Below are 26,045 nucleotides of genomic sequence, written 5' to 3' on the forward strand. Positions count from 1 at the left end.
CCATATGTCATCACTTTAATACTGTGTAATTCTTTCTTTTAAAATACAGTCTCTTCTGAGGTAGACAGACCACAACTGCAGAGCATCATCAGACAGGAGATAAATACGTCCATGTACAACACGCAGCAAAATGAGGTAGAAATGGTTACAGCTGGAGGAGAGGATTCCAACCCCAATCTGGGTAGAGGAAGCAGAGGGCCAGTTTGCCCTCCCCCACACCCTGCCCTTGGATTCTTTGGTATGCCCCCACCCAATGTTGCCAGGGCTGGAGCTTCCCTGCCCTTCCTGCCCTATGCCTATGAGGTAGGTGCCGGTAGACTGGGGGCTGTCTTCTTGTGCAATGCTCCCCAAGCCCGGAGGTCAGAAAGGGCCCAGCAGAGGAAGCAACGGGGGCCCTGGGTCTTAGTCAACAAGCTCCTACCCACTTCCAGGGCTGCCTGCCTTGAAGGGAAGGCTGGGATCCCAACCCCACTTCCCGCCACCCTCCACTCCCCACCCCACCCCACCCAAACCTGAGAACGAATCCCCTCACTCCATTCTCCCTTTAAGGTTCTTTCCGAGCAAAACCTTGCAGCCACAGCTTCTGAGGCACCAATGTTCTGCGAATCGATAGGCTGGCTTCAAGGAGAAAGGGTCAGAAAGATCCAGGGTGAAGAGGGGGAACACACAGCAGCCCTCCTATTAGCACTCCTAGGCAGCACGGGCCCTCAATGCTCCAGCTCTGAAGTGTCCCACACAGACACACTCCCTGCCAAGAGAATAGGGTGACAGACTATAGGAGCTGTAGGGCAAGCAGCAAAGGCAGGGGAGGCTGGGGTGGGAGAGAGAGAAGGAGGTGGGGGGTGTTCCCCCTTTGAACCAAAATCAGAGTTGTGAAAACTGGGAGGGGAGCAAACTACTAAAGCCCCATCCAAGAAGGAGAGGAATATGGTTCTCAAAGAAGAGCTCCAAGCCTGCTGGCAAATTTCTGGGGGCATGAAAACTAACCATCCTCAGGGAAAAACACCCTTCCATTCCAGACCCTGAAGTGTCAGGCATAGGAGTCTAGGAGAGCAGGGAGGCACACTTCCTTACACAGCTTTCTCTGGTGAGGGATGCTTGCCCCTCCTCAGAGCTCACAGCAAAGGCGGCTAGTAGTCAATTTTATGCCTAACCATATTTGTGGCCAAAGGCCGTCCCTCTCCAGGGAATCCTCTTTGCCCAAGTCATAGAGGATTTTTGCCAAAGCAAGGGCCAAGTGACCTCTCTGGGGACTTTCTGCCTGGGTCATCTTCCCATCTGGGCTCTCCTCCTAGGGCAGAAAATGGGCAAGGGCACCCCAACTCTGGATAAACCCTGCACAGAAAACTTGAAACTAAGGGGTGGGGCCAAGAGGGGAGAGCAACAGGAAGGGAGGAAAACCTACCCACTTCAAATCCCACATCCCCTTCCCACACACGGTGCCTATTGGCTGGGTCCTGGGGAGGAAGCCCTTAGAAATACATTCTGCTTCTGTCCCAGGAACAGCCAGGGATGTGAGTGAGCACTGGGTCTTCCTCTGCCCTCCCACAAGCCTCTCTAGATTTGACTCTTCTAGAAGTTTGCTCCCCTGGGGTGGGGGGACACACAGGAGAGCAGCCAAAGTCTAACATTCTTTCTGAGGTCAGTTTCTTCCTGAGTTGTCAAAATAAAAAGAAAAACATCAAATTCTACAACATCTTACAAAAATAAAAAGCCTAAAATATTAAGCTACATTTCTGGGACTTCCCCTCAAAAACAAACCAAGTAAAAAACCCTTCTTTGGGTGGCTTTTTTTCTTTTTCACTTGCCCCTCACCCCCCAGACCCAAGGTTTCAGCGGGGTAAGGGGTAAGAGGATACAGGGGGACTCCCTACTACGTCCTCCTCTCCACCTGGGCCTCCAGATCTCCTGCAAATGGTCACTACAGTATGAATGACAGGGATAAAAGGCAGGGAGGAGCGTTAAAGCACAGAAACCAAGAGACACAGGGACGCTGGAGTGCAAGGGACACAGAGAGTGAAAAACAGAAAGGTGGGAACAGAAGGAAGAATCAGAAGAGGTACAGGGGCAGCATGGGGAGGTCAGTGACAAAGTGACAGGAGAAAAAAACTGAGCGAATGCACGGAAGAGGGAGTGGGGGAGGAGGAGGGTGCCATTCTGAGGAGACCAAAGGATTGTGGCGAGAGAGCAGGAGTTCCTTAGGGCCCAGGTGCCAGCCCACGCAGGGTGTGCCCGGTCCACCGAACTGAAACGGCGAGAGATCCCGTCCACAATAAATAGGAAAAACCTGAGTACACGGCGCATATGGCATCGATCTGCAGGCAGAAGCATTTTCCTTCGCAAGGAAAACAAATCCACCGGCAGAGCCCTCTTGTCCCCCACCCACATTCACCACCCGGACTCCCTCCCAGTCGAGTTTGGCCAAGGACATTCCCCGCCAAGCTGAGGAGGCGGGGAAGGAGGGCCGACGGCTTCCAGGCCTCCCCCGCGCGCCATCAGTGTCCGGAGCCATACATTTTGTCCCACTCCACGAACGAGTCCAGCTCCTTGGGGGAGGCCCTTGGGCCCACCTTGGCCAGCGCCGCCTCCAAGTCCTTGTAGGAGAGGGGGCGCTGCAGCCCCGGGAGGCCCACCCCAGCCGCTGCCTGCTGGCACAGCTGCCCCAGCTCGCCCCCTGAGAAGCCCTGGGTGCCCTGGACTAGGGCCGCGAGCTCCCGATCGTTCAGCGCGCAGCCCTGCTGGGCCAGCGCCCGCTGCAGGATCTGCCCGCGGGCCGGACTGTCTGGCAGCGCCACGTAGAAACGGAGAGCGAAGCGCCGGCGGGTCGCTTCGTCCAGAGCCGCGGGCCGAGAAGTAGTGCCCACAACTAGCACGCCATCTGCCCTCGCGCCGCAGCCACTGTCCAGGCAGGCCAGGAGCGGCGCCTGCAGCGCACCCGCGGCACCGTCATCCCGGGCGGGGAGCAGCGCATCCAGTTCACTGATGAGGAGCACAGCCGGAGGACGGCAGCGCGCAGCCGCGAAGGCGGCCTGGAGGAGGCGCGCGCCCTCGGAGGCGCCCGGCGCTGCAAGACTCGCACCGCGCACGCGCAGCAGCGTGGCGCCTAGCTGTGTGGCAAGGCAGCGGCCTAGCAACGCTTTGCCGGCACCCCGCGGACCGAAGAGCAGCACTGTCCGCGGCGGGCGCGGGCTGCTGGGATAGACGGGCGGCCTCAGTAGCGGCCACACCAGCTCCTCCTCCAAAGCCGCTTTGAGCGCGCCCTGGCCTGCCACGTCTGCCCACTGCACCGGGGGTCCGCAGTCCACCATCTTGCTGGTAACCAGCTCCAGCGTACCCTGGTCCACACCTTTGGAGGGCTCCACGGGCGGCACCGCGAAGCCCCCATGGGGAACCGACGCCGGGGCCCTCTCCGGAAACTTTTCAAAGGGCTCAACTTGCGGGCCGTAGACTGGGGAGCCCAGGACCTTGAGAGGGACACCGCCACCGTACTTGCCCGACGCCTCCTCCGCGGCTCCCGGCGGCTTCGTCCGGAACCCGTTGCCCCGACACTCGCCGTTGTCCGCGGCGGGATAGGAGGCGTTGTCAACCGCTGGGGCCTTGGTGGGCTCATAAACGTACTTGCGGTACCGACCCTCTGCGCCCTCGTCGGCCGCCTTTCGCTTCAGTGACACGCCGGCGTCCGCGCTCGGAGTGGCCGCCTGGAAGCCGTAGGAGGTGGGCGTGGGCCGGGGCGGCGCGGGCGCGGGCAGGGGCGTGGGGGCAGCCAGGCCCGAAGGCAAGTAGGGGGCGGGGGGCGCGGCCGGGGGTGGCGGGAGAGCGCCGTAGCCCGGCTGCGCCGCGTAGCCCCCCGCGGAGTAGTTGTACAGAGGCGCCGAGGGGCCGTACCCGGGCGGGGGCGGGGGCTGCAGGAGTGCGGCCGGGGGCGGCGGGGGCAGAGCGGCTCCGGTCTGAGCACAGTAGCCTGGCGCCAGGTAACCTCCGCCGTAGCCCGCAGCGTACTCGGGCGCCGCCGACGGGCCTCCGCACGCGTTGCCGGCATATAGGGGTTCAGACAGGTTCCCTGCTAGAACCGGGGAGCCCCCAAGGCCCCCGGAACCGCCCCCACCTCCGGCCTTGGTTCCCGGGAGGCCTTCGTGGAGTGAGGCCAAGGGATAGGGTGGGTCTGGCCCGGGCCAGGGCTCCGGCTCTCCCTTGGCACCATTGAGGAAGGCGGTGTCCCCGTAGCCGCCCAGGGAAGGGCGCTCGTACGGTGAGTCCAGGACCCCCGAGTACTTCTCTGCATACCGCTTGAGGAGATTGGAAGCAGTGAGGGCAGAAATGTCGTCGTGTGCCCAAGCATAGTGGCAGCGTTGTCGACCCCCCGGGGGCAACTCCAACTTGTGGGCTGGTGATGGGGTGGTGGAGGAGACATCCAAATGCTGCTCTGGCCACTGGTTGAGGGGCTGGGCGTGTTCCGGTGTCCAGTGCATCTTCGACAGAGCTGCAGACAAGTGGGAGAGGAGCAGCGGGTGAGGTCCTGCAGGGCCTAGGAGGACTCAACTACTACTACTTATGGCTAGACTCCCAGCATCTACCCTCTCACCTACACTGTGCTGGGCATCCTTCCTTCAGGCACCAAATACCCTTCTGACCCAGGATTATCTGAGACTATTTTTCTCAGAGCCAAGAGGGATCTGGAAACAACTTGGTTGGTCCCTGCTTCCCTCTGTAGGCAATGGATACTATTTTGTCCTGGTTACACCAGCCATGCCTTCAGTAGGACACATGGTCCATACTTTCAAACCTCATGAAGTGAAGCGTTAGGAACTGGGAAGTGTCAAACCCAGGTGGAGCTCAGTTAACAGGTGCTTACTGCTCACCCACTATGTGATGACTGCTGCAGATGCACTAGAATTATGTAAAGATGAGTGAGACCTGCCAAGGTTTCCTGGCCTACTGACCCAGCAGTTTAATTCCTAAATGCTCTCCTTGCCTCAGCCTTCCTTCCCTGAGATTTCAAGGCTCCCTTTGGACCTGAGGTCAGAGGATGTGACAGTGCTTCATGGTTGTCCCTGGGAACCCAACTGGCTGGCCCAGGAGCATTCAATTCCTTGCCACTTGCTTTCTTTCAGCCTCTGCCTATTGAAGTCAGAGCGCCTAACTTCCAGATCTGATTGTATATAATGGCTGTGGACCCAGCTCAGGTGCTGCCACCTACCTCTTGCCCAAAATGTCTCGCCACAACAGAACTATTATTTAGAATATAAATACTCTGGAGAAGATGGGGAAGCTGAGTACACAGCAGTGCACATCATAGAAAGTGGATCACAAATTTGTCTTTTAGCTTCCCAGGCACCAAATAAAGAGAGATGTGAATAGACTGACTTTGCAAAATAAAAACACCATTCCTCAAAAAAAGTAAAAGTGTTGCTGGCATAGGGATCCTGGAACTTTTATTTGTGGACCTAGGGAAGCAGATCTGAGATGTAATAAACAAGGTCCTTCTTGACATCTGTGCCATAACAGAGCAGACAAGTTCCAAGGCTGTTTCACATACTGTCTTATAATACAAGTAAAGGCACAAACCAAACACTGGTAGAAGAATCCAATCCCCGAGAAACAGCATTGTCCAGGCACTTGGCTCCAATGAGTCAACCTGATCCTAGGATAAGCTTTCAAAGACAGAATGCACCCAGGGCCTCATGCATGCTAGACAGGTGCTCTGAGCTACTCCTTCAACCCCTCTTCAGCAATTTTTATTGAGCAAATGTTAAGTGTTTTGCTAGGCATGTGGCAAGACTGAAAAATGAATAGCATGGTTCGGCCAGGTGGAAGAACAGGCAACATCCTCTGGAAGTGAGAAAAAGTGTGTGCTAGGGGCTTTAGGGCCAGGACAGCATATCACACCTAATTGAAAAGGCCTCACCAAGGAGTTGGTGTCTTTACTGGACTTGGAAGGGTAAGAGACCAAGTTGATCAGACAGGCTGGAGGGAGTGGTGCATCCCAAATTAGAGGACCAACACCTTCAAAGGTGTATTCATTTAGAAAACTAGGGCTGGCTGGGTGCAGTGGCACTCTCCTCTAGTCCCAACACTGAGAGGCAGAGGCAGGGGGAGTGCCTGAGCCCAGGAGTTCAAGACCAGCCTGGGTAACCTAGTGAGACCCCATTTCAAAAGAATGAGAAATTCAGAACTCAGCTACCTCATATGTCCTAATCCATTCCTCAAGGCTCTTCACTGATACCCTCTGGAAATTTGTCATAATAAATCGACAGATCTACAATGTCTGTGGTGTGAATTGTGCCCTCTTAAAAGAAAGGCTCCCAGGCTGGGGATATAGCTCAGTTGGTAGAGTGCTTGCCCAGCACCACAAAAGAAAAAAAAGGAGAAGAAAGGCTCCTATGCAATGCACAACCGCCGCCCGTACACTGTGAGCCTAAAGAGAGCACCAAAAAGTGGTTAAGTCACCAGAGGCTTGAATGTGGGGGAATGGTAGAAGAGGCTGAAAATAGTCAAGTCTCAGATTCCTCACCTTTGGCCCAACTTGCAGCAGCTGGTTGATAGCACACTAACTCTGTTAATTCTTATTACTGTGGCTATGAACTGACACCAATTGCAGAAGACAGTCTTTGAAAATAAAATGATTTACTGTCATAGCTAGTACCCTAGCGAAGGCGTGAGCAATAGATACTAAAGCTTTAAAGGGAAGGTAAATTTAAGTTCTAGAGGTTGCTTTGTTCCCGTGTGAGGAGTAACATTGGCCACCAAAGGCAGGAGGGAAGAACAGAGACTGACAGAGCTGAGTGTGTGTGTGTGTGTGTGGCAGTGGACAGTGGACATTTTCCCAGCTCTTGGTGAGAAGGGGTCTCCAAAGATCAGAGCTGTTATCTGGTGTCAAATGGGCAACTTCCTAGAACATCAAAAATCAAATGGCCTGGCATGGCCTGTAATCCCAACAACTCTGGAGGCTGAAGCAGGAGGATCACAAACTTGAAGCCATCTTAAGCAACTTAGTGACACCCTATCTAATAAATAAATGAGCTGGGAATGGTGGTGAATGCCTGTAATCCAAGCAGCTCGAGAGGCTAAAGCTGTAGGATCGAGAGTTCAGAACCAGCTCTCGGCAATGGCTAGGCGCTAAGCAACTTAGTGAGACCCTGTCTCTAAATAAAATACAAAGTAGGGCTGGGATATGGCTCAGTAGTTGAGTGCCCCTGAGTTCAATCCCAGATACCATAAATAAATAAATAAATGGAAAGGATGGAGGATGTAGCTCCATGGTAGAGCACCTCTGGGCTCTATCCCTAATACCACCAAAAAAAAAAAAAAAATCACAAGTGGTTCTGGTTGTAGGGTCATGTAAGGTAACGTAAAAGTCATACAAAAATGCAAGACACAGTGGTGTACCCCTGTAATCCTAGCAACTGGGAGGCTAAAGCTGGAGGATCACAAGTTCAAGGCCATCCTCAGCAGCTTAGCAAGGCTCTAAGCAACAAAGTAAAACCCTGTCTCAAAAAGGGTTGGGGTCTGAGGTTGTGGTTCAGTGGTAGAGTGCTTGCCTAGCATGCATGAGGCACTGGGTTCGATCCCCAACATCACATTTAAAAAATTAAAAAATAAAATAAAGGTATTGTGTCCATCTACAATTTAAAATATTTAAAAAATAAATAAAAGGGCGGGGATGTGGCTCAGTGGTTAAGTGTCCTGGTACCAAAAAAAAAAAAATTGCAAGTACTGTTATTACATCAAGTCCAAACCTAATTTTTGGTTTTTGTGGTATTCCCCTTCCCACTTTACTGCTATCTGTGCCTTGGCTCCTTAATTATAAATATGGTACAGTGAGATTTACCTTTGACAATAGCATTTACCCAAAGCTGGGGAAAAGAGACCCCTTCCTAGAAGACACAGACACAGTTACAAAGGCCCTGGACCTAGTTCTACTCACACCCATTTCCTCTCCCACATACCAGACCCTCTCTTCCCCTTTCTTGGTGCCATGTGGTGTCCTTCATCCCCTGGTTCCCCAAAGACTTGGGCCAGCTCCCTCTCACCAGCGTCTGCCCTGGCCTCTAGAAGTCTTCACTCAAATCCCTACCCCCACCACCAAGCACTCACCCTGGTCATCACTGGGAATCACTCCATTTCAGAAATGGGACCCCAAGAACCTACCTCCTGTCCTCCACACCTGCCCTCCCAGCTTCAGACCTCTCTTTTCTCCAGGACTCAGCCCCTCTCCAGAGGGGACCTAGTCACTGACATTTCATCCACACCATTTGTTCACTACCCTGAGTCTTCTCAGATACTTCTCAGGATCATTTTCTTCCCATTTTAGCCCGGGGAGAGGGGGGATCACTAGCCCCCCACACACACTTTTTTTTACCTTTATCTACATCTGTCCACTTTGTGTAGACCAGAAGGCCTGATGGTCCACCTACCCCAGCCCTTGGTTTTCTCCTGCCTAGGCTGGGACCTTGCCCCATCAGTTATTCCTCCACCCTGCTTCCTCCCCATGGCAAGTGTAATTCTTTCCCATCTTCAAAATGACTTTTCTTGACTGTGGGTTCCCCACTAGCTACCAGCCTTTCTCTTTCCCTCTTCCTCATTCTTTGGTGCACCATTATCTACAAGTAGCAATATGGCATTTGCTACACGTCCTTTCAGTTATCTAACTTCTGCTACTCAGTTCCAGAGCCCTGCATTTCCCTGAAAGAACAAAGATCTGGTCAGAATTCAACTACCCAAGGGCCAGGTCCAACCAAAGGGAAAAAAGCAAGGCTGCCTCAGCTGTATACAGGCTGAGAGCACTGGCTTGCTGAGTTCATACACACCAGTGTGCAGAAGTGTAGACAGTTGTAGGCCCACATGCTCACATACGTGTGTGTGCCTGGCACATATGTACATGCACACCAGAGTACAGTCTCAGGTGCTTCCTAACAGACCCAGGCACACCATGGTGTTGCCTTCCTCCTGTGTGCCAGCCTGGGTTGGAGAATGCTGTCCCCTGCCCTGCATTTTACAGCCCTCTTGCTTCTCACAGACCTCCCCAGCCCTCAATTACCTGGTACTTTGCCTCCTGTGCCCTCTAAGAGGGGGTCTTCCCAGGAGAGGGACCCCCAGCCTCCCTTCTAGGCTCACAGACCTCACTGCATAACCCTAGATCAGTTGACTGGAGGTGAGGCAAGACCCTGGGACTTGGGGAAAAGTGTGGGCTTTGAATCAGGAAGTCTTATTTGAATGAAGCCAGTCCCAGACACTATATAGGCAGGTTCCCTGATCTCACTAGACCCCTCTGTTAAAGGGTATAATCATTGCCAGGCAGAATGGCTATGAGCTTTAAACAGATAATGGGTGCAAAGAATGCAGTCCAGTGTAGGGTATGTAGTATACAAACAGAGCCCAAGCAGTAGCCCCAACTTTGCTGAGTGACCGAACAGTCACTTCCCCTTGGAGGAAGTGGAGCTGAAAGGTTCTGTGAGGTAGGTTCCTTCCGGCTCTGATGTCAGGCCCATTCTCATGCCATTTTCCCAGCATCCACACACCAGAGATGGAACAGCCTCTTTTCTATTCTTTACCTGTCTTATTAGTCCTGAGACAGATGTTTTATAATCCCCTTTCAACAGATAAGAAGGCTGAGGTATAGAGAGACTAATATATTTTCTATGTCACACAACTTTGCCACAGTTAGAGACAGGAGTCAGAGGCCAGAACCCTAACACTTAGTCCATCCAGCCCTTTGCTTCTGCAACCAGAGAAAAGCATGAGGCCATGACAGCAACACTCACTATGACATTGGGGCCTGAGAAGCAGCCTAGCACTGGATATTTATCCTTCGAACTAGGCAGAAGAATATGTGTCTTTTCCTGGCCAAACAGCCCACATATGATGATGGTCCCTTTCCCTGTGAATTTGCCATCAGATGACAACACACAGCCCTGGCCCAGGCACACAACTCCTTACTTGGGTTTTGTGGCCTTTCCTAATGGTAGCTGGGACTCTGAGAAGAAAATGCTTTTTCCATGACTACCCAGTCTGGGAGCCTTGCTTTGCTATACCCACGGAAGGCAGCCCTTCAAACTTACAGGCAATTAATAAATAGTTGTAGAATTACTGAATATAAGAGTAAAATGATGCCTAAAACCCCTCTCATTCTTAGGAAGTCTTCCAGGATTGCTGAGCAGTGACTCAGCCTTCACAACCTACCCAAACCCTTCTGCACTGATTCCCATACACCCTCTATTACATCCCTGAGGTCTCACTGCCCACAGATCCTGTGAGTGCCCCTCTTATCCCTGTGATGCCCCTGGGCATCAGGCCTGACATAGGCTAGAGACACTCCACCCCTGCCCCACTCTGACACCCTGTGGCGGCGGACACTGAGCTATCCACTGTGACCACAAGCAAGACACCTAACCTCATTAAGCTTCACTTTCTTCATCAAGTCAGCTAAGACCAGTGGTTTAGATGGGTAGACCTCAAACTTTTTCACTAGAACCCTAAAGTGTTCTTAAAAATTTAAATAAATTTTATACATGGTAGGGTTGGAAAGGGCTCCCACAACACAATGTCTACACCTCCCTCCAACCCTTTAAGACCCCATCTGGAGCTTCAGAAATTCTTTGATTCTGGATTCCATTACCCACAGGGAAGTAAGAGGACTGGGCAAACAGGATGTGGGGGCAGGGTAGAGGAGGGGCAGCTAGATGGCGGCTCCATGCCTGTGTGGAGAAGGGGCCGATGCTGCCCTTCTGAGCAAGCTTCCATTATCTCAGCCTGGGACAAAAGGGCTGGAGTGGAGAATCCCATTGTGGGGCCTCCGTATGGAGATCTCATTAATCTATTCACAGAGGCTCCCACAGGCCTTTTGTCACAGGGGTTTTTTTTTTTTTTTTTGGTCCACTGCTTACAACTGATGCCCTGGGGGGTCTCCAGCCCCTGGCAAAGCTTGAACAGGGCTGTGCCCCTCCTCTGGACTTTGCCTCTCGTGCCAACCCCCCCCCACTACTATGAGAGGAGACAGAGAGTGACAAGACTCTGGAGGACTGGTCACCTGCCACAGCCCTTGCACCCACCACACAGGAACCTCTTCCCCCCAGTCCTAGGCCAGAGAACAGCCCTCCCGCACAGAACCCTGTCTGGGAAATGTTCTGGGGCCTGGCACAGGGCTTTGCATGGATGGGGCTCAGTGCGTGTCTAGGAATGAGCAAAGGATGCTAGAGAGAGAGCCACAAAACTGTGGCTTCAGGGCTGCAGCCCATTTTCTGCAGGTGCACTGTCTTGCAGCCTCCAGCACTTTTGTGATACCTTCAGATGCTAGCCACTGTGTGCCAGCTGTTAGGCAGAGATTGGATCAAACTGCAACCCATGTTCATGAACCTGATCAGCTAACAGGTCAGATAAAGTAGATGTGGTCCATAAGAAAGGAAGGGGAGAGAGAGGGAGGAAGAGAGGGGAGGAAACAAAGAAAGGAAGGTCTTAAAGGAGAAAGGAGGGTTGGGGAGATGTAGGCCAAAAGTTTGAGTTAGGAGAAATAAGTTCAAGAGTTCTATTGTCCTTCATGGTGACTATAGCTAATAATGTATACTTGAAAATTGCTAAGAGAGTAGATCTTAAATGTTTTCACCACAAACAATAAGTACTTGAGGTTATGCATATGTTAACAAGTTTGATTTAGTCACTTAGTCATACAGCAGTGTACACAAATAATAAAGCATAGCAAAGCATGTTGTACACCATAAATATATACAATGTTAGTTGCCAATTTTAAAACAAAATGCAGTTTTGAAAAATAGACAACTGCTGATTTTCAGCTAATGAGGCATCACAGTAATAGAATTGATAAATTGTTTTTTTAAGTTCATATAGCTAGAAAAGAAAAAGAAAGAATTCTGGAAGTTCAGGCTACTTGGGGCTGGGGAATCAGGGAAGCACCTGAAATAGATCTGGGAAAAGGGAAGCAATATGTGTATGGACTTAAAGTCCCAGCTTGGAGAGTACAAGGAGCAGAGCTGACAGGAAGCCTGGCACCCAAGCCAGTTCTCTCATTAAGTCCCCACCACCCTCCACCTAAGTGCAGATGATAATAGTGAGATGTGGCTAGTCCAAGATCACTCACCTCTCGGAAGGCAAAGCTTGACTCAGAACAGGGATCTCTTCCCCCTATGCCACAAATTTTCCCACCTACACAGGCTGTGGCCAGGCACACATGCCAACTGAAGAGCAGACCCCTGAGGGGGCATAAGATCTGACACTCTCCTTCCCAGTTCTTAACCTTACTCCATGGCTAGAGAAATAATGAAGAAGCGCTGAGGAAGGGGCATGGAAAGAAGAGGATGGGGGATACAAGCCATAAGCTGAGGAGTGGGAATGGTCAGGACAGGTGGAAATTGCTGGAATGATTCTCCACATGTGTTTGGGCAAGATGCTTGTTCTATATTTACTGGCTGAGAACATCACAGGCCTTTCTGATCCTTTGTTGAGGGGGAACCAGCCCAACAAAACAGTGCAAGCGGGGCTGGGGATGTGGCTCAAGCAGTAGCACGATCGATCGTCTGGCATGTGCGGGGCGCTGGGTTTAATCCTCAGCACCACATAAAAATAAAATAAAATAAAGATGTTGTATCCACCGAAAAACTAAAAAATAAATATTAAAAAATTCTCTCTCTCTCTTAAAAAAAAAAAAAAAAGCAGTGCAAGCCGGCTTTCCTCCCCATGAGGACCTAAGGGAATGCACACAGATCCCCAAAAAGCATGAAAAATTGCCCTGCTCATTTAGGGCCTCAACCATCTCAGAACTTCCAGAATTCTTTCTTTTTTCTAGCTATGTGAACTTGAAAAACAATCTGTCAGTTCTATTACTGTGATTCCTTATTGCCTAGAAATCAACAGTTGTCTATTTTTCAGGGCAATACATGCATTTTGTTTTAAAGTTTTAATTTTAAATTGACAACCAAAAATTGTATATATTTATGGCTTACAACATGCTTTGCTCACTCAATGCTGCCCACCTGATGTGCCCTTCCTCTGCCAACTAAGTCTTTCCCATCCTTCAAAGCCTACAGCAAGTCCATCTTCCTTCATGTACCGTTCCTGGCCACTCCAGCTCTAACTGACCCCTCACCTTCTTGGGGAAGCTGGTGAAAGTCCCTCTTGTTAGCAAGAACACAGGACAGATGAACTGTCTATGTGCTTCCTCTTGCACCCTGATCCCCTCTGCTTTCAACACTCAGGGACAGTGTCCCCTCAAATTTCCTCTGTCCAGCAGGGTCAATTTCCCCCTCTACTGAGTCCTCATCAGCCCACAAGTATGCTGTTATTTTTCCACTTTGAGGGAGTAAAAAAGCCTACAATATTCTTAGTCTCCCTCCAACTACATTCTCTGCCTGCTTTTTACCTTACCTATCACCACTACCCGCCCCCAAAAAAAGTGTAATAGTTGCCTATATTATTTATGATCCCTCTTCTTTTATTTCCCCTGAAATCAACCAGGCATTTGCATCCAGAACTCCACCCGCCTACACCTCTTCATGGTCCTCATTGTTCTGACTCATCTCCCTCAGAAAGTCACCGCCCCCCCCTTAGGGACACCAGGACCACCTGCTCTCCTGACAGCCTGTTTCCTACTCCTCGGCCTCTTTGGCTGCCCAAGCTCCTGCCCCTCCCTCTGCTCTTAAGTACTCCAGACCCCCAAGCCCAGGCTAGCTCCTGCAGTCCTCCATTCCCTCTCCAGGCAGTTCCTTGGAAGATCTCATCCAGTCTTTCAGCTTTGACCATCACCTGGGTGTTGACATTTCCTAGACATGGTTCTGCAGCCTAGATTTCTTCCCTGCACTCCACACTGTCCACCCAACTTTCTTCTTGACATCTCCACTCCAATACTTAATTGGCATATTTTACATATCCAAAAATCAAATATCTGCTTCACCACGTCCACAACCTAACCCTCCTCAGTCTTCCCTATCATAGGAAATGGCAGCTTCATCCTATCTAGTTACTCATACAGAAACTTTGGGGTCATCCTTAATTTCTCTTTCACACTTTAGACTAACAAATCCAATAGGCCCCAGCTTCCAAATGTTTATGCAGAATGAAACCTCACCACCTCAGGGCCCCCTCTCACCTGGGTAATCACAGAGGCCTCCAATTGTGCCTCCCCACTTCTTTTTATTTTTGAGGGGTACAGGGGATTTAACTCAGAGACACTCAATCACTGAGCCACATCCCCATCTATTTTATTTAGAGACAGGGTCTCACTGAGTTGCTTAGCACCTCACTTTTGCTGAGGCTGGCTTTGAACTCTTGATCCTCCTGCCTCAGCCTCCCAAACCACTGGGATTACAGGTGTGTGCCACTATGCCCAGCATACCTCCCCATTTCTACATTGTTTCCCATTTTCTGTTCTTAACACAGTAGCCAGGTAGGTACCCCTTGAAAACATGTCTGACCATGTGATTCTTCCATTCAGAAATTTTGGTGGCTTCCACCTCATTCAAGTTAAAAGACCCCTCTGGCCTCACTTGCCATTATTCTCCCTGGCTTTTCTGTTTCTTTCAGCCACACTGGCCTCCCTGTATCTTCTACCATACCCTGTTCACTCCAACCCCAGGGTGCTCGCCTTTGCTGCACTGTGCCTGGAACATTCCCAGAGCTCACTTATCTCAGGTCTCTGCCCAACTGTCACCTCAGACACTGTTTCTGTAGCACTCATCCTAATCTGACCTATTTGTTTTTGTTTTTCGTATTGCTGGGGATTGAACCCAGGGTCTAGTGCATGCAAGGCAAGCACTCTACCAACTGAAATATATCCCCAGCCCCTAATCTGACCTATTTGGTGCTTTCTTATCTATGTACCCCCTAGAAAGTTCCACAAGAGCAGGAATATTATTTTGTTCACTGTTAAACTCCAAGCACACAGAACAGTGCATGGCAGACTGTTGGATAGATGGATGGATGATGGATGGATGGAGCAAAAAGGCATGAAACTGCCTCTGTGTCCAAATCAAGAAAACATTCAGAGTGACTCAAGTTAAGCCCACATGTGACAGTGAGGGTAACAAGAGGGGAAGCCAGGGAATTACCTCAGGAATGGACAGAGAGAGGTGCCGGGAAGGAAGGGAAGTTTGTGTCTATGAACAACAGAGCAAACTGCTCAGCCCTGACCTGGCTGGAGCCCAAATGAATTTGTCCCAGCTCCCCAGGACCCCACCTGGCCTCCTTTTAAAATTATTATTATCATCATCTCCCTCCTTCTGTTCCTCACTCCCTCAGGCCTCTGTGGAGAGGACAAAAGGGGCAATGGAATTCCCATCAAAAGCCTGGGACACATGGTAAAGAGATCAGGGCCCTTGGGATCCTGCTTCCTGGAGGTAGTAAGGCCTCCCGCCAGCTCGGCTCCTCTCTGGGATGGGGGTGTGGGGGCACATTGGCCCTAGCCTCCTCATATGTCAAATGCTAAACAGCAGGAGGTCAGCCCAAGCAAAGCTGGCCAAGGCCCCCATCTGGGCTGTGTGTGTACACACGCACATGCTGGGGGGAGGGGACAGCAAAGAAATCCCTGCCTGGGTCCGCGGTCAGGGCCACAGCCAACCTATGACCATCTGTTGTCATCTTGAGAGGCCAGGCCAGGGACCCTACACCCTCCCAGCCTTCTAACATCTACAAAGAACTTTGATAATTATCATTCAACTCTTCTCTGCTAGATAGGCATTCTCTCCCCATTTTACAGAAGAGGAAATTGAGGCTCAGGGAGGTGGAGTGATTCTTCCAATTCGGTAACAGCTGGTAAGAGGGAAGTGGGACTCAGCCATTCTGTCAGCCTCTCCCCACTCCACCTTGACCGAGGTATTCTTATTCAGGCTCAGAATAAGCAGGTCCTCAGGGCTAGGCTCTCAGGCATAGCCACCCACTCGTCCCCTACTGCTCAGCTCCAACTCTGCCTGGTTCCCCTCTTCCAGGAAACCTTCTTGGACTGGCATCCTGAAGGACATTTCCTAAAATGCCTCAAATTCTAGGGGCATACAGCTACCTCTCCCCACTGTGGACTGCTCATGTCCCTGTAGCCTAGGGCCTCTTAAGAGCAGCTCAGCCACTAAGGAACAGATAATCCCTTAACTGCAATGAACACACAGCAGTTCCATTTGGGGCAGCCCAACACAGAGAGGAAGGAATATAATGTGGTGGGAAGGGTCCTGCCCAAGGCCACCTAGCCAGAAAGGGGCAGGGGTGGCACTTCACCCAAGGGTTTTGCTTAAACCCATCAACACACCCTCTAATCCTGTACTGTCCAAATGGCAGCCACTAGTCACAAGTGAATAGTTACATTTTGATTCATTAAAACTTAGTAAAATTAAAATTCAATTTATCAGTAATGGTAGCCACATTCCACATGCTCAATAGTCAAGTGCAGCCGTGGCAACACAGAACATTTCCATCACTGCAGTAAGTTCTACTGGAGGGTGCTGCTCAATATATTCCCAACTAGGGCTCCACTTTGCAGCCAGGGTATTTTCTGACACCTAAGCTAGTACACTCTGACGTCCTACTACAACTCCTCTCTCTGGAGCTGCACTGGAGTCTCGGGCCTCAGCTGGACTTCTTCACGATTTAGACTGTATTCCTTCAGCTCCCCTGACAGTTTACAGCTACACTGCACTCCAGCTTCCCCAAGATCCAGGGCAGGGAGGGTGGCCTTGCTGGGCCAACCCTCTCCCCACCAGTCCAGCCTGTCTGGCCTGCCTGGGGAGGGGAGGGGCAGGCAGGACAGCAGGGGGAGGAAGGTAGGACAGGGCAGTTTGTCATCTGGCCCTCCAGGCTGTGCTTCCCTCCCCCATCAGCTGCTCAGCACCCCTCCCCCATCCTGCCTACCATCCTCATCCTCATCAAATCCCAAGGACAGATGGGGGCTGGCAGAGGGCGAAATGTGACCACAGTGAAAGCAATCTCAAGGGTAACAGATTCCAGGGGTCACAGCTGTGTCCCCTGAGGCCTGGACAGTCCCTCATGTCCTGTCTTGATGTCTGACAAGGCCTGGGCTAAAGCAAATCTCAGTGAGGGGAGGGAGATACTGAGGAATCTTTGGAGGTGATTTAGAAATATGTAGGAGCTGGATTATTCCAGCTTAAAAATATCCCAGTTAAAAATGTCACTCGTGTGTGGTCACTCATCCATCCATCCATTCAATACACGTTGTCTAAGCCCCACCATGTCAAGATGTAAAGATGGACAGGTGGGCTCCCTAACCAGCTTGACCAGGTAGGGACACAGCTCATTCTGCCTTTAATCCTTGTTCCAGGTTAGATGAAGAGCCTTTGTCTCTGCCCAGTGGTCTGAGCAAGGTGGACACCCTCTAAACCCCCTCCCCTCAAATAGGCTCTTGTGCATGCAAGCATGTGTGCATACACACACACACACACACACACACACACACTCCCAGCTGCTACCATGAGCCCCCTCCCATGATCTCTCTGGCCAATCACAGCTCTGAAGGGCAAGGCCTACAGTCCAGTGGCCCCCAGGGAGTGTATTAGCACATTTGAATCGCTCAACCTGCGACTGACAAAGCCTGGGGCCTTGGGAAGAGCCTCAGCAGGAGGGATGGAGAGCTGTACTTCTCCGGGCCTCCCAGGGAGAAGCTGAGGACTAGATTAAACATTCTGGGGCACAGAGGAATTTGGGGGCCCCAGCTCCAGCAGTGAATAAGCGATCCATAAAATCCTGATTTGCACACTCACTGATCAAACAGACTATCTACTACCCCAGGAGGTTACGGATGGCTCCCAGACCTCCCCCACTCTTACAGAAGGTCTTGGGGAGCTGAGAACTAGACACAGGACACAGGTTTCCCAACAGTTCACACAGACTCCATCTTACCCCAAGGGTTTAGAGATCTGCCTGTGCCCGCTGTGATCTGGCTGCTGCTCTAGGGAGATGCTCCAACCTGGCAGCCACCCTGGTCTACCCTGGTGAATCACAGCTTCACAGCTCTTTTTTTTCTTTCTTTCTTACTTCCTTCCTTTTTTTTTTCCTTTTCCTCTCAAGCTTGCCCAGCCAGAGCTGCTAATCACTTTTCCAGCTCTGAAGCCTACTCTCCTCCCCTCCCCCTTTTCCCAATGGCCAGCCCTATTCTCCCTTGACCCTCCTCCTAGTGCAGTCCCTGCTGAGCTGCAGAGGGATGCTCTAAGTCCTGTCTTCCCCAGACACAATCTGCCCAGAGGAGGCTAGCCAATGCCCAGGAACACAGGGAGGTGGGAGACAGGTCTCCTAGCCCCAACCATCTCCCTGTAAAAGCCAAGTAGGGAGAACAGCCTAGTTATTACCCCTGCCCTTTCCCCAAAAGAAACAAATTTGTCTACACCCTGCCCACATTCACACAAGAGAAAGCCATTCTGTTTAACAAGCATAGTACTCGTTCATTCTCTCTCTTTCTCTCTCCCCACCCCAATACTGGGGATTGAATCCCAGGGCACTCTACCACTGAGCTACATCCCCACCGCTCTTTTTGTTTTATTTTTTTGAGACAGAGTTTCATTAAATTGCCCAGGCTGACCTCAAACTTTCGATCCTCCTACCTTGGTCTTTTGGGATTACAGGGGTATACCATCACCCCAAGCTAAGCATTCTCTTTTAAACCAAATAGTATATGTGTGTGTGTCAGGGTGGGACAGAGTCCACTGGGGCAATCAGCCAGCCATTATACTCAGGGAGGATTAGCTGGACTGATTTGCCTTCTTCCTCATGACTGCTGGAGAGGGGTGCCAGAGCAGCCAGAAGCTCAGAAGTTTTCACCCAGGCCAGGTAAAATGAGTCTGGGGCTGAGGCTGCTTCCAGGGCAGCACAGTCCACCCTACCCTGCCACACCCCTCTTCTCACTCTACTTGAGCTACTGTTGCAGCAGGTTAGGGAGAGAATGACCCCTGGGCGCTGGGGAAAGGGCAAAAAGGGACTAAGTATAACTCTATCTCTGGGCTTCCTGTGAGTATAACTCTATCTCTGGGCTTCCTGTGAGCTGGAAGGGAAGGCCTGGGCTATTTTCCTAAGGCCATTGAGCACTGGACTGGAGTTTGTTCTCCACTATGGGAGGGGGATTATCATGTGAGCCCATTCCACAGTGGAACACACTCTTCTCCCTCTCCCTCTCCTTCCCTTCACTAGCTGCTCTCAGCATCCCAGTACTGCCTAGATCCACTGTGGACTAGAGTAAGGCAGGTGCCTGAGGGCCAATTAGAAAGACTGACCCAGAGCTGGGCCAGGTGGTAATCCGGGCGGCTCCTCTGGCTCCTCCTCCTCCGGCTCCTCCAGGAGAATCCCGAATTCAAAGCCAGCCTCAGCAAAAGCAAGGAACTAAGCAACTCAGTGAGACCCTGTCTCTAAATAAAATACAAAATAGGGCTGGGTATGTGGTTCAGTGGCCAAGTGCATTGGTACCACACACCGCCCCCCCCCCCAAAAAAAAAAAAAGACTGACCCAAGGCTACAGGGTCTTTGAGCCCACTAGAAAACCTAGGGACCATCTGAAGGTCACAGGCCTGTTCCTCCCTCCCACAGCTCCTGATTAGTTGTTTCAAGAATGGAGCACTGACCCCTGAGGTGTGGGACAAGCATCTCTGTTTCCTCCAGTGTGAAATGGACAGCAACCCCCTCACAGGCTGACCTGAGAGTACTTCCAAGACTAGCTGGAGTAGGCCAGGGCTGGGACAGGACAGCAGGACAGGACCTGGGGCATGGTGGGTTCCTGGATGGATGGCTAGGTGCTTCAGCCTAGGAAAGCCCTACAGGTGGGGTACTTTCCTGTGCCAGAGGATTGAACAGTTTTGAAAAACAACTCCAAGGAGATTTCTTCCAAGCTGCTTGCTAGATCCCAGAAGAGAACCACCTTTGAGTGTTCCCTCCCTTGCCCTGACCCTCTGACTATTACTGAGTCTGAGTCCCAAATCACAGCTTTCCAGGACATCCTACCCTTATCCCTGGCCTCTCTGACTTGTGTCCTTGGACATCATTTCTCACCAGTTTCTCTGCCAATAGAAGGAGGAGCCCCAGGGCCCTTCCACACCTCTACTTCTGTCACTTAGAAACTGCCCACGCAAGGTCACGTGCCCCTAATTCAGGTCCTTTTGAGAGCCCCTGATGCCCTCATCTTTATCCTGAGCCCCATTTTTCTTTGTCCCTGGGAGTCTTAAGAGGAGATTTAGGAATCTAGGTGAGAATTTGTCCACAGAGACCTCAGACTCAACATGCCCAGGAAACATCTCTGCCTTCTCCCACCGGAGTCCACCTAAGTTGGAAACTCTGAAGCCCCAACATCTCCACCTGCAGCACCACCCATCTCCCAGTTCCTTTGACATTCTCTCTGAAATGATCCATCACAATTGCTCCACATCTGAACTCCCTGCCTCTGCTCTCTCTTTCCAACCCTTATGCCTAGCTGCTAGGGAGGTCCACTTGCCCACCCAAACACAGAACCAACCTCCCACCACCAGCAGAGGGGAGGCTAACCCCTTAGTGTGGCCCCAGATGTAGTCAGTGTGTTCACCTTTCCTGCCTCAGGCCCTGCCAATCCTACACCCCCAGCCACATCACTCCATACTCTGGGCCATACATGTTCCTGCTGCCAGGACTTTGCTCTATCTGGTCTCTCTGCCCAGAATGCCTTCTCCTCCATTCTCCAGCTGGGGGTCTCTCAGGATGTTCATGTCACTTTGACTCAGAGGTTGTTGCTGGCTCCCTTTTTAGTGACCAGAGCAAGTCCTTAGCACCTCTATCCTGTCACTTATTGAGAGTGATATTACTTGTTAAACTGAGCTTTAATTTCCCTTGCCTGCTTGGCCACCCCTGCCTCTGCACCTCTGCATAAACCGGTCTCCAGCCCAGCACCCCTTTCTGTTCTCCTTCCACCTAGTCCTTTCCCTCCCACACTAACCTCCCTGATACAGAGAGCTAGGAAGAGCAGGGCTGGAGCAAGGCTGATATTTACTATTCTATAACAGTAATAACTGGCTTCAGTTTAGTTGGCCCTCTGGATCTGCTGGTTCTTCATCGTCAGATTCAACCAACTACAGGTTGATAATTTTCAAGGAAAAAAATTTGCATCTGTTTTGAACATGTGCAGACTTTTTTCTTGTCATAGTCCATAAACAATACATTGTAACTATTTGCATAGTACTTACTTTGTATTAGGTATTGTAAAAAATCTATAGAGATGGTATAAAGTATAGAGGAAGATGTGGGTAGGTTCTATGCAAATATTACCCCATTTTATTTTACTTTTGTGGTGCTGGGGATCGAACCCAGGACGTTGTGCATGTAAGGCAAGCACTCTACCAACTGAGTTATATCCCCAGCCCAATATTACTCCATTTTATATAAGGGATTTGAGCATCCTTGGATTTTGGTATCCAATAAACCAATCCTCTGAATTGACCTGTGAGGGTGGGGCTGGGGATTGAATCCAAGGCCTCTAGCATACTAAGCACATGATCTACCACTGAGCTTCACATGCCTATAATACTGTGCTGCTTCACTGTGGTCAAGGACTTGCAGTTAAGGCCTGTGCTCTACCAACATCTGAAGTCAGCTCCCCTCCAGCTCTCAATTCCTCACTCTCTCATGGAGATAGTAGCACAGCCATGAGCCAGGATGTTGGGGGACTCAAAAGAGCTAATGTATGGGGTGGACACAGGTGCCCATTAAAGGAGGCTGATGCCTATTGTTCTACTAGCTGAAGCATCATTGCTATCTGGGACTGGGCAAGAAGAGTCTTACAGGACCCCTCATGAGTCTGCACCTGTGACTCATCTTCCCCTAGGACTTGATCCTACATGAGCTCAAGCTGGACAACAAGGTCAGAGCTCTTTGTCAGATATAAGGCATAAGCCCCCTTCACAGTTGGGAAACCTGTGGCTTGTTTTCAAAAATACTTTCCTAGTGTATAAAATAAAAACGTGCACCTAAAAAAGGAATGAGGAACATTGGACTATAGTTCTAACTGTGAACTTCTCAGCAGTAATGGACCTCAGGTCTCAGCTCCAAAGACTAGGGTCTCCTCTAAGGCCCCACATTGCCCTCCACCCAGCCAGAACCCAGGTCACCTTGTGTCCATTTGGGTGGCATGTGGCCTCCAAAAGGCTTAAGTTTAATGTTTGGGTGACTGACTTTTATGGTTTCAAATATGCCCCCATCCCTGTGCATGGAATGGGTGAGAGACACGCCTCACAAGGCCAGCCTGACCAAAGCAGGGGAGACAGGTGCAGGCAGCCCACCCAGGCATCCTCAGGGGCTGCCTCAGCAGCTACCTCAGCCCCTCCTGTCCACTTCCCAGACCTGGGAGTGATGAACTGAGTCACTCAGTTATGTAGCTTGGCCAGTCTACCTGGGTGTGAGTGGACAGGGCTGTCCTCAAGGGGGTGGCCCCCACACCTGCAGGGCCACAGGGACAGAGAAAGGAGAAGCAGGGAGGGTACCAGACACATGCCCTGCATCACACACAACAGTCATTTAATCTTTAAGAGAACCAAGGGGGAGGGGGCTGGGGTTGTGACTCAGGGGTAGAGAATTGGCCTAGCATGTGTGAGGCACTGGGTTCGATCCTCAGCACCACATAAAGTAAAGATACTGTGTCCACCTATATCTCAAAAATAAATATTTAAAAAAAAGAACCCAGGGACATTACTGGCATGTGAGAGATGAGGAAACACTTTCTACATCACCAAGCTAGGACAAAGTGCTACCTGCCTGGAGAGTCTGGCTCCAGTGGCTTCTCTGCCTTCCACATGAAAAGCAGATGATATTGTTCTCATTTAACAGCTATAAAAATGGGGGTATCTGTTGTTTCCCACCCTTCTCATCAACCTCTCCTGACTCCCTTTAGCTTTCCTCCATTGATCCCTCTTCCATTTTTAATCTCAAACCCCAGAGCTTAGCACATTCAAGTTGTTCTCATGGGAAAGTAAGTCGTTGCCCAGGTTTGAGGGGCTCTGGTCTCCAGGTTAAAACCCCAGACTCTGGGCTGGGGTTGCGGCTCAGCAGTAGAGTACTCACCTAGCATGTGTGAGGAACTGAGTTTGATCCTCAGCACCACATAAAGTAAAATAAAGACATCGTGTCCACCTATAACTGAAAAAAAAAAAAAAACAGACTGGCTACAGTCATCACCACATTCAAAGGAAAATTGATCTATCAGAGACAGGGCAGCCAGAGGCCCAGAAACTGGGAGAGATGTTCTCAAGGAGAGAAAGTCAAAGCACTGTCAGGTAGAGGCAGTGCAGCCCCCCCACCACCACACACACACACACACACACACTCCTTCTCCTCACCTTCCTCAATAGATGCAAACCCCCATGAAAGACTTTTGGCTTCACAGAAGGACTTGGTTCTGTCTGGACCTGTGGGTTGTCTCTACAAGTGCTAAGCTCACCATCTGAAGGAGCATTCAGCATCAGAGGCTGTCTTTACTGGGAGGGCTCTCCCAGGCAGGGCTCTTCCCCTCCTCTGAAGTTTTCAGGGGTCATCCCCATGTGGATGCCTAATGGATACTGCAACAAGTCCCAAATAGAACACCTGACCTCCGCACCCCCACTCCCCACTGCTTTCTCCACCCTATTAAGGCAGTTCCAGCTTTCTCCATGAGAGGCTCAGACCCCAAAACTCAGGCCTGAAAAGAACTACAGTATGGAAGATGGTGATGAAAGAGTGTCCTTCCCCCACAGGATATGGTCTGCCTTGAAAAGAAGCCCCTTCCTAGAAAAATGAAGGTCCAGTTCTATGGTGTGAGTGGCCCCTCCAAAATTCATGCTGAAATTTAATTGCCATTGTGACAAAATTAAGACACAGGACCTTTAAGAAGTGATTAAGTCATGAGGGTTCTGTCCTTAAGAATGGAATAATGCTGTTTTGGCAGGAGTGGGTTAGTTATCAGTGAAGTGAGCTGCTGGTAAAAGTGTAAGTTTGAGCCAGACATGTGATTGATGCATGCCTGTAATCCCAGCCACTTTGTGAAGCTGAGGCAGGATCACAAATTCAAGGCCAGCCTCAGCAACTTAGCAAGACCATGTCTCAAAATTTTAAAAAAATAATTAAAATAAAAGGACTCAAGGGGCTAGGATTGTGGCTCAGCAGTAGAGCACTCGCCTCGAATGGGCGTGACCCGGGTTCGATCCTAAGCACCACATAAAAATAAAAAATAAAGATGTTGTGTCCACTGAAAACTAAAATATAAATATTAAAAAAATTTTTAAAAAGGGCTCAAAAAATAAATGAAAATAAAAATGTAACTCAGAGCACCCCTGGGTTCAATCCCAGTACCACACGCACACACACACACACAAAGGGTGAGTTCGGTAAGATTTCCTCTCTGTCTCAGTACACACCCTTTACCTTTCCACCATGTTATGACACAGCACAAAGCCCTCACCAGATGCTAGCACCATGCTTCTGGATTTCACATCCTTCAGAACCATGAGTCAAATAAACTTCTGTTTTATTTATTTATTTTTTTATGAATTACCACAGTTTGTGGTATCTGTTATAGTAGCAGAAAATGGACTAAGATGTCCTGCCACACATGAACCACTATCTCTTTGAGGGGCAATTTCTCCTGGTGGTCAGAGTTAATGCTCCAGCAAAAGCAGACACACAGACTGGGTGGGGATGGACTATCCAAGATTCAAATAGGACAATCAGCTGCAGGTGAACTCTTCCTAAGCGGTGGCCCTTGTCCCAGTTTCCTGGTAATTCCTATCAACATTGCCTCCCAGGGAAAATGATCTCTTCAAGACTCCTCCTCAAGTAGCTGGCCTCCCGCCTCACAGCTTGTCTCTTCAACTATCCCATACACTTTCCCCACCTCTGAGTATCACACCCAGCTCACATGACCTCAGTGGCACCCTTCTTCTCAGGGCACATAGGGACAGTGGTCCAAAAAATGTAGCCTATACCTTTGGCTCCCAACATCTTGAAAGCAGTATGTTGAAAAAAATAATGGGGGTGCTGGGGTTGTGGCTCAGTGGTAGGGCACTTGCCTCGCATGCATGAAATACTGGGTTCGAGCCTCAGCACCATATAAAAATAAATAAATAATAATATTGTGTCCATCTACAACTAAGAAAAATATTAAAAAAATAATAATGTGGGGATGGGGTTGTGGCTCAGTGGTAGAACACTTGCCTAGAATATTTGAGGCACTGGGTTCGATCCTCAGCACCACATAAAGATAAATAAATAAAGGTATTATGTCCATCTACCACTAAAAAATTTTTTAAATATTTATTTATTTGTAGATGAACACACAGTATCTTTATTTATTTTTATGTGGTGCTGAGGATCGAACCCAGTGCCTCATACATGCCAGACAAGCACTTTATCACTGAGCTATAGCCCCAGCCCCCTAAAAATATTTTAAAATAATAATAATAACACTGTTTGTTGGATAAATGGCTGTTTAAAATATCCAGGGCCTAGAAGCCACAAATCATGCTAGGTGCACTTGACAGAGCAACACCAGGGCTGGGGGTATCCGCCAGCACTCCCAGACCATATAGGAGACTAAGGCTTGTTAATTGAGACCCCAGGTATGAAAGCCCCAACTTAGGGCCTGGTACATAGGTGCCCAGTAAGTACATGGGGAGTGCCAGGAACCCAAGAATCCCAACCCTGGATGGGCATCATCTAGAGCCTGAATGAGGTACACCGAGCACCTTGTACAGACTGAGACACAGTAGGCAGCACAGGTTAATTGAGAGTAACATGCAGCTTCTTCATCATATCCCTGACTAATCCCAGCACTGGGGTGGGGACCAGATGGCCTGAGACTGTCTAGGCAGTGAGAGAGCACAGAGAAAGTTCTATTTCCACCCCCCAGATTCCTCCAGGGAGCCAAGCTGACTCTCCTCTCTTCTATCTCCGGAACTCCCATCTCTGCTCTGACTCTACTTTGGAGGGAATTTCAAGGGTGGTGTAGGCAGGCCCTGCTGCAGGTCAGAACCTATGCACACACCCTCTTCCACTTCTCCTTACTCTTGCAATGGAAGTTGGCTTTCTGGAATCTCTGTGCTCTGTGTCACTGAGCAAATCATTAGAGG

At 50.3% G+C, this 26,045-nt stretch overlaps 1 protein-coding gene and 1 long non-coding RNA gene across 3 annotated transcripts in view; one reads left to right on the forward strand and one right to left on the reverse strand.

Annotated features, from left to right (window-relative positions):
• Fignl2 (fidgetin like 2) overlaps positions 1–26,045 on the reverse strand; it is a 30,313-nt gene continuing 4,268 nt past the window's right edge. Inside the window, exons 2-3 of one of the 2 annotated variants that reach the window (XM_046435736.2) lie at positions 23,008–23,082; positions 1–4,480 (exon numbers count right to left, since the gene is read on the reverse strand). In XM_046435736.2, coding sequence (XP_046291692.1) covers positions 2,496–4,480; positions 23,008–23,014 — 1,992 coding nt within the window. In that variant the 5' untranslated portion in view covers positions 23,015–23,082 and the 3' untranslated portion in view covers positions 1–2,495. The remainder of the gene's footprint in view (positions 4,481–23,007; positions 23,083–26,045) is intronic. The other variant, XM_046435735.1, reaches the window with a different exon arrangement.
• The window catches only part of LOC131423887 (uncharacterized), a 27,404-nt gene continuing 4,951 nt past the window's right edge, over positions 3,593–26,045 (forward strand). Inside the window, exon 1 of the long non-coding RNA XR_009225998.1 lies at positions 3,593–3,714. This is a non-coding gene — a long non-coding RNA (uncharacterized LOC131423887). The remainder of the gene's footprint in view (positions 3,715–26,045) is intronic.

Source organism: Marmota monax, unplaced genomic scaffold (assembly GCF_021218885.2).
Source record: "Marmota monax isolate L192 unplaced genomic scaffold, Marmota_monax_Labrador192_F-V1.1 WCK01_AAM20220418_F8-fsc00012, whole genome shotgun sequence".
Lineage (NCBI taxonomy): Eukaryota > Metazoa > Chordata > Mammalia > Rodentia > Sciuridae > Marmota > Marmota monax.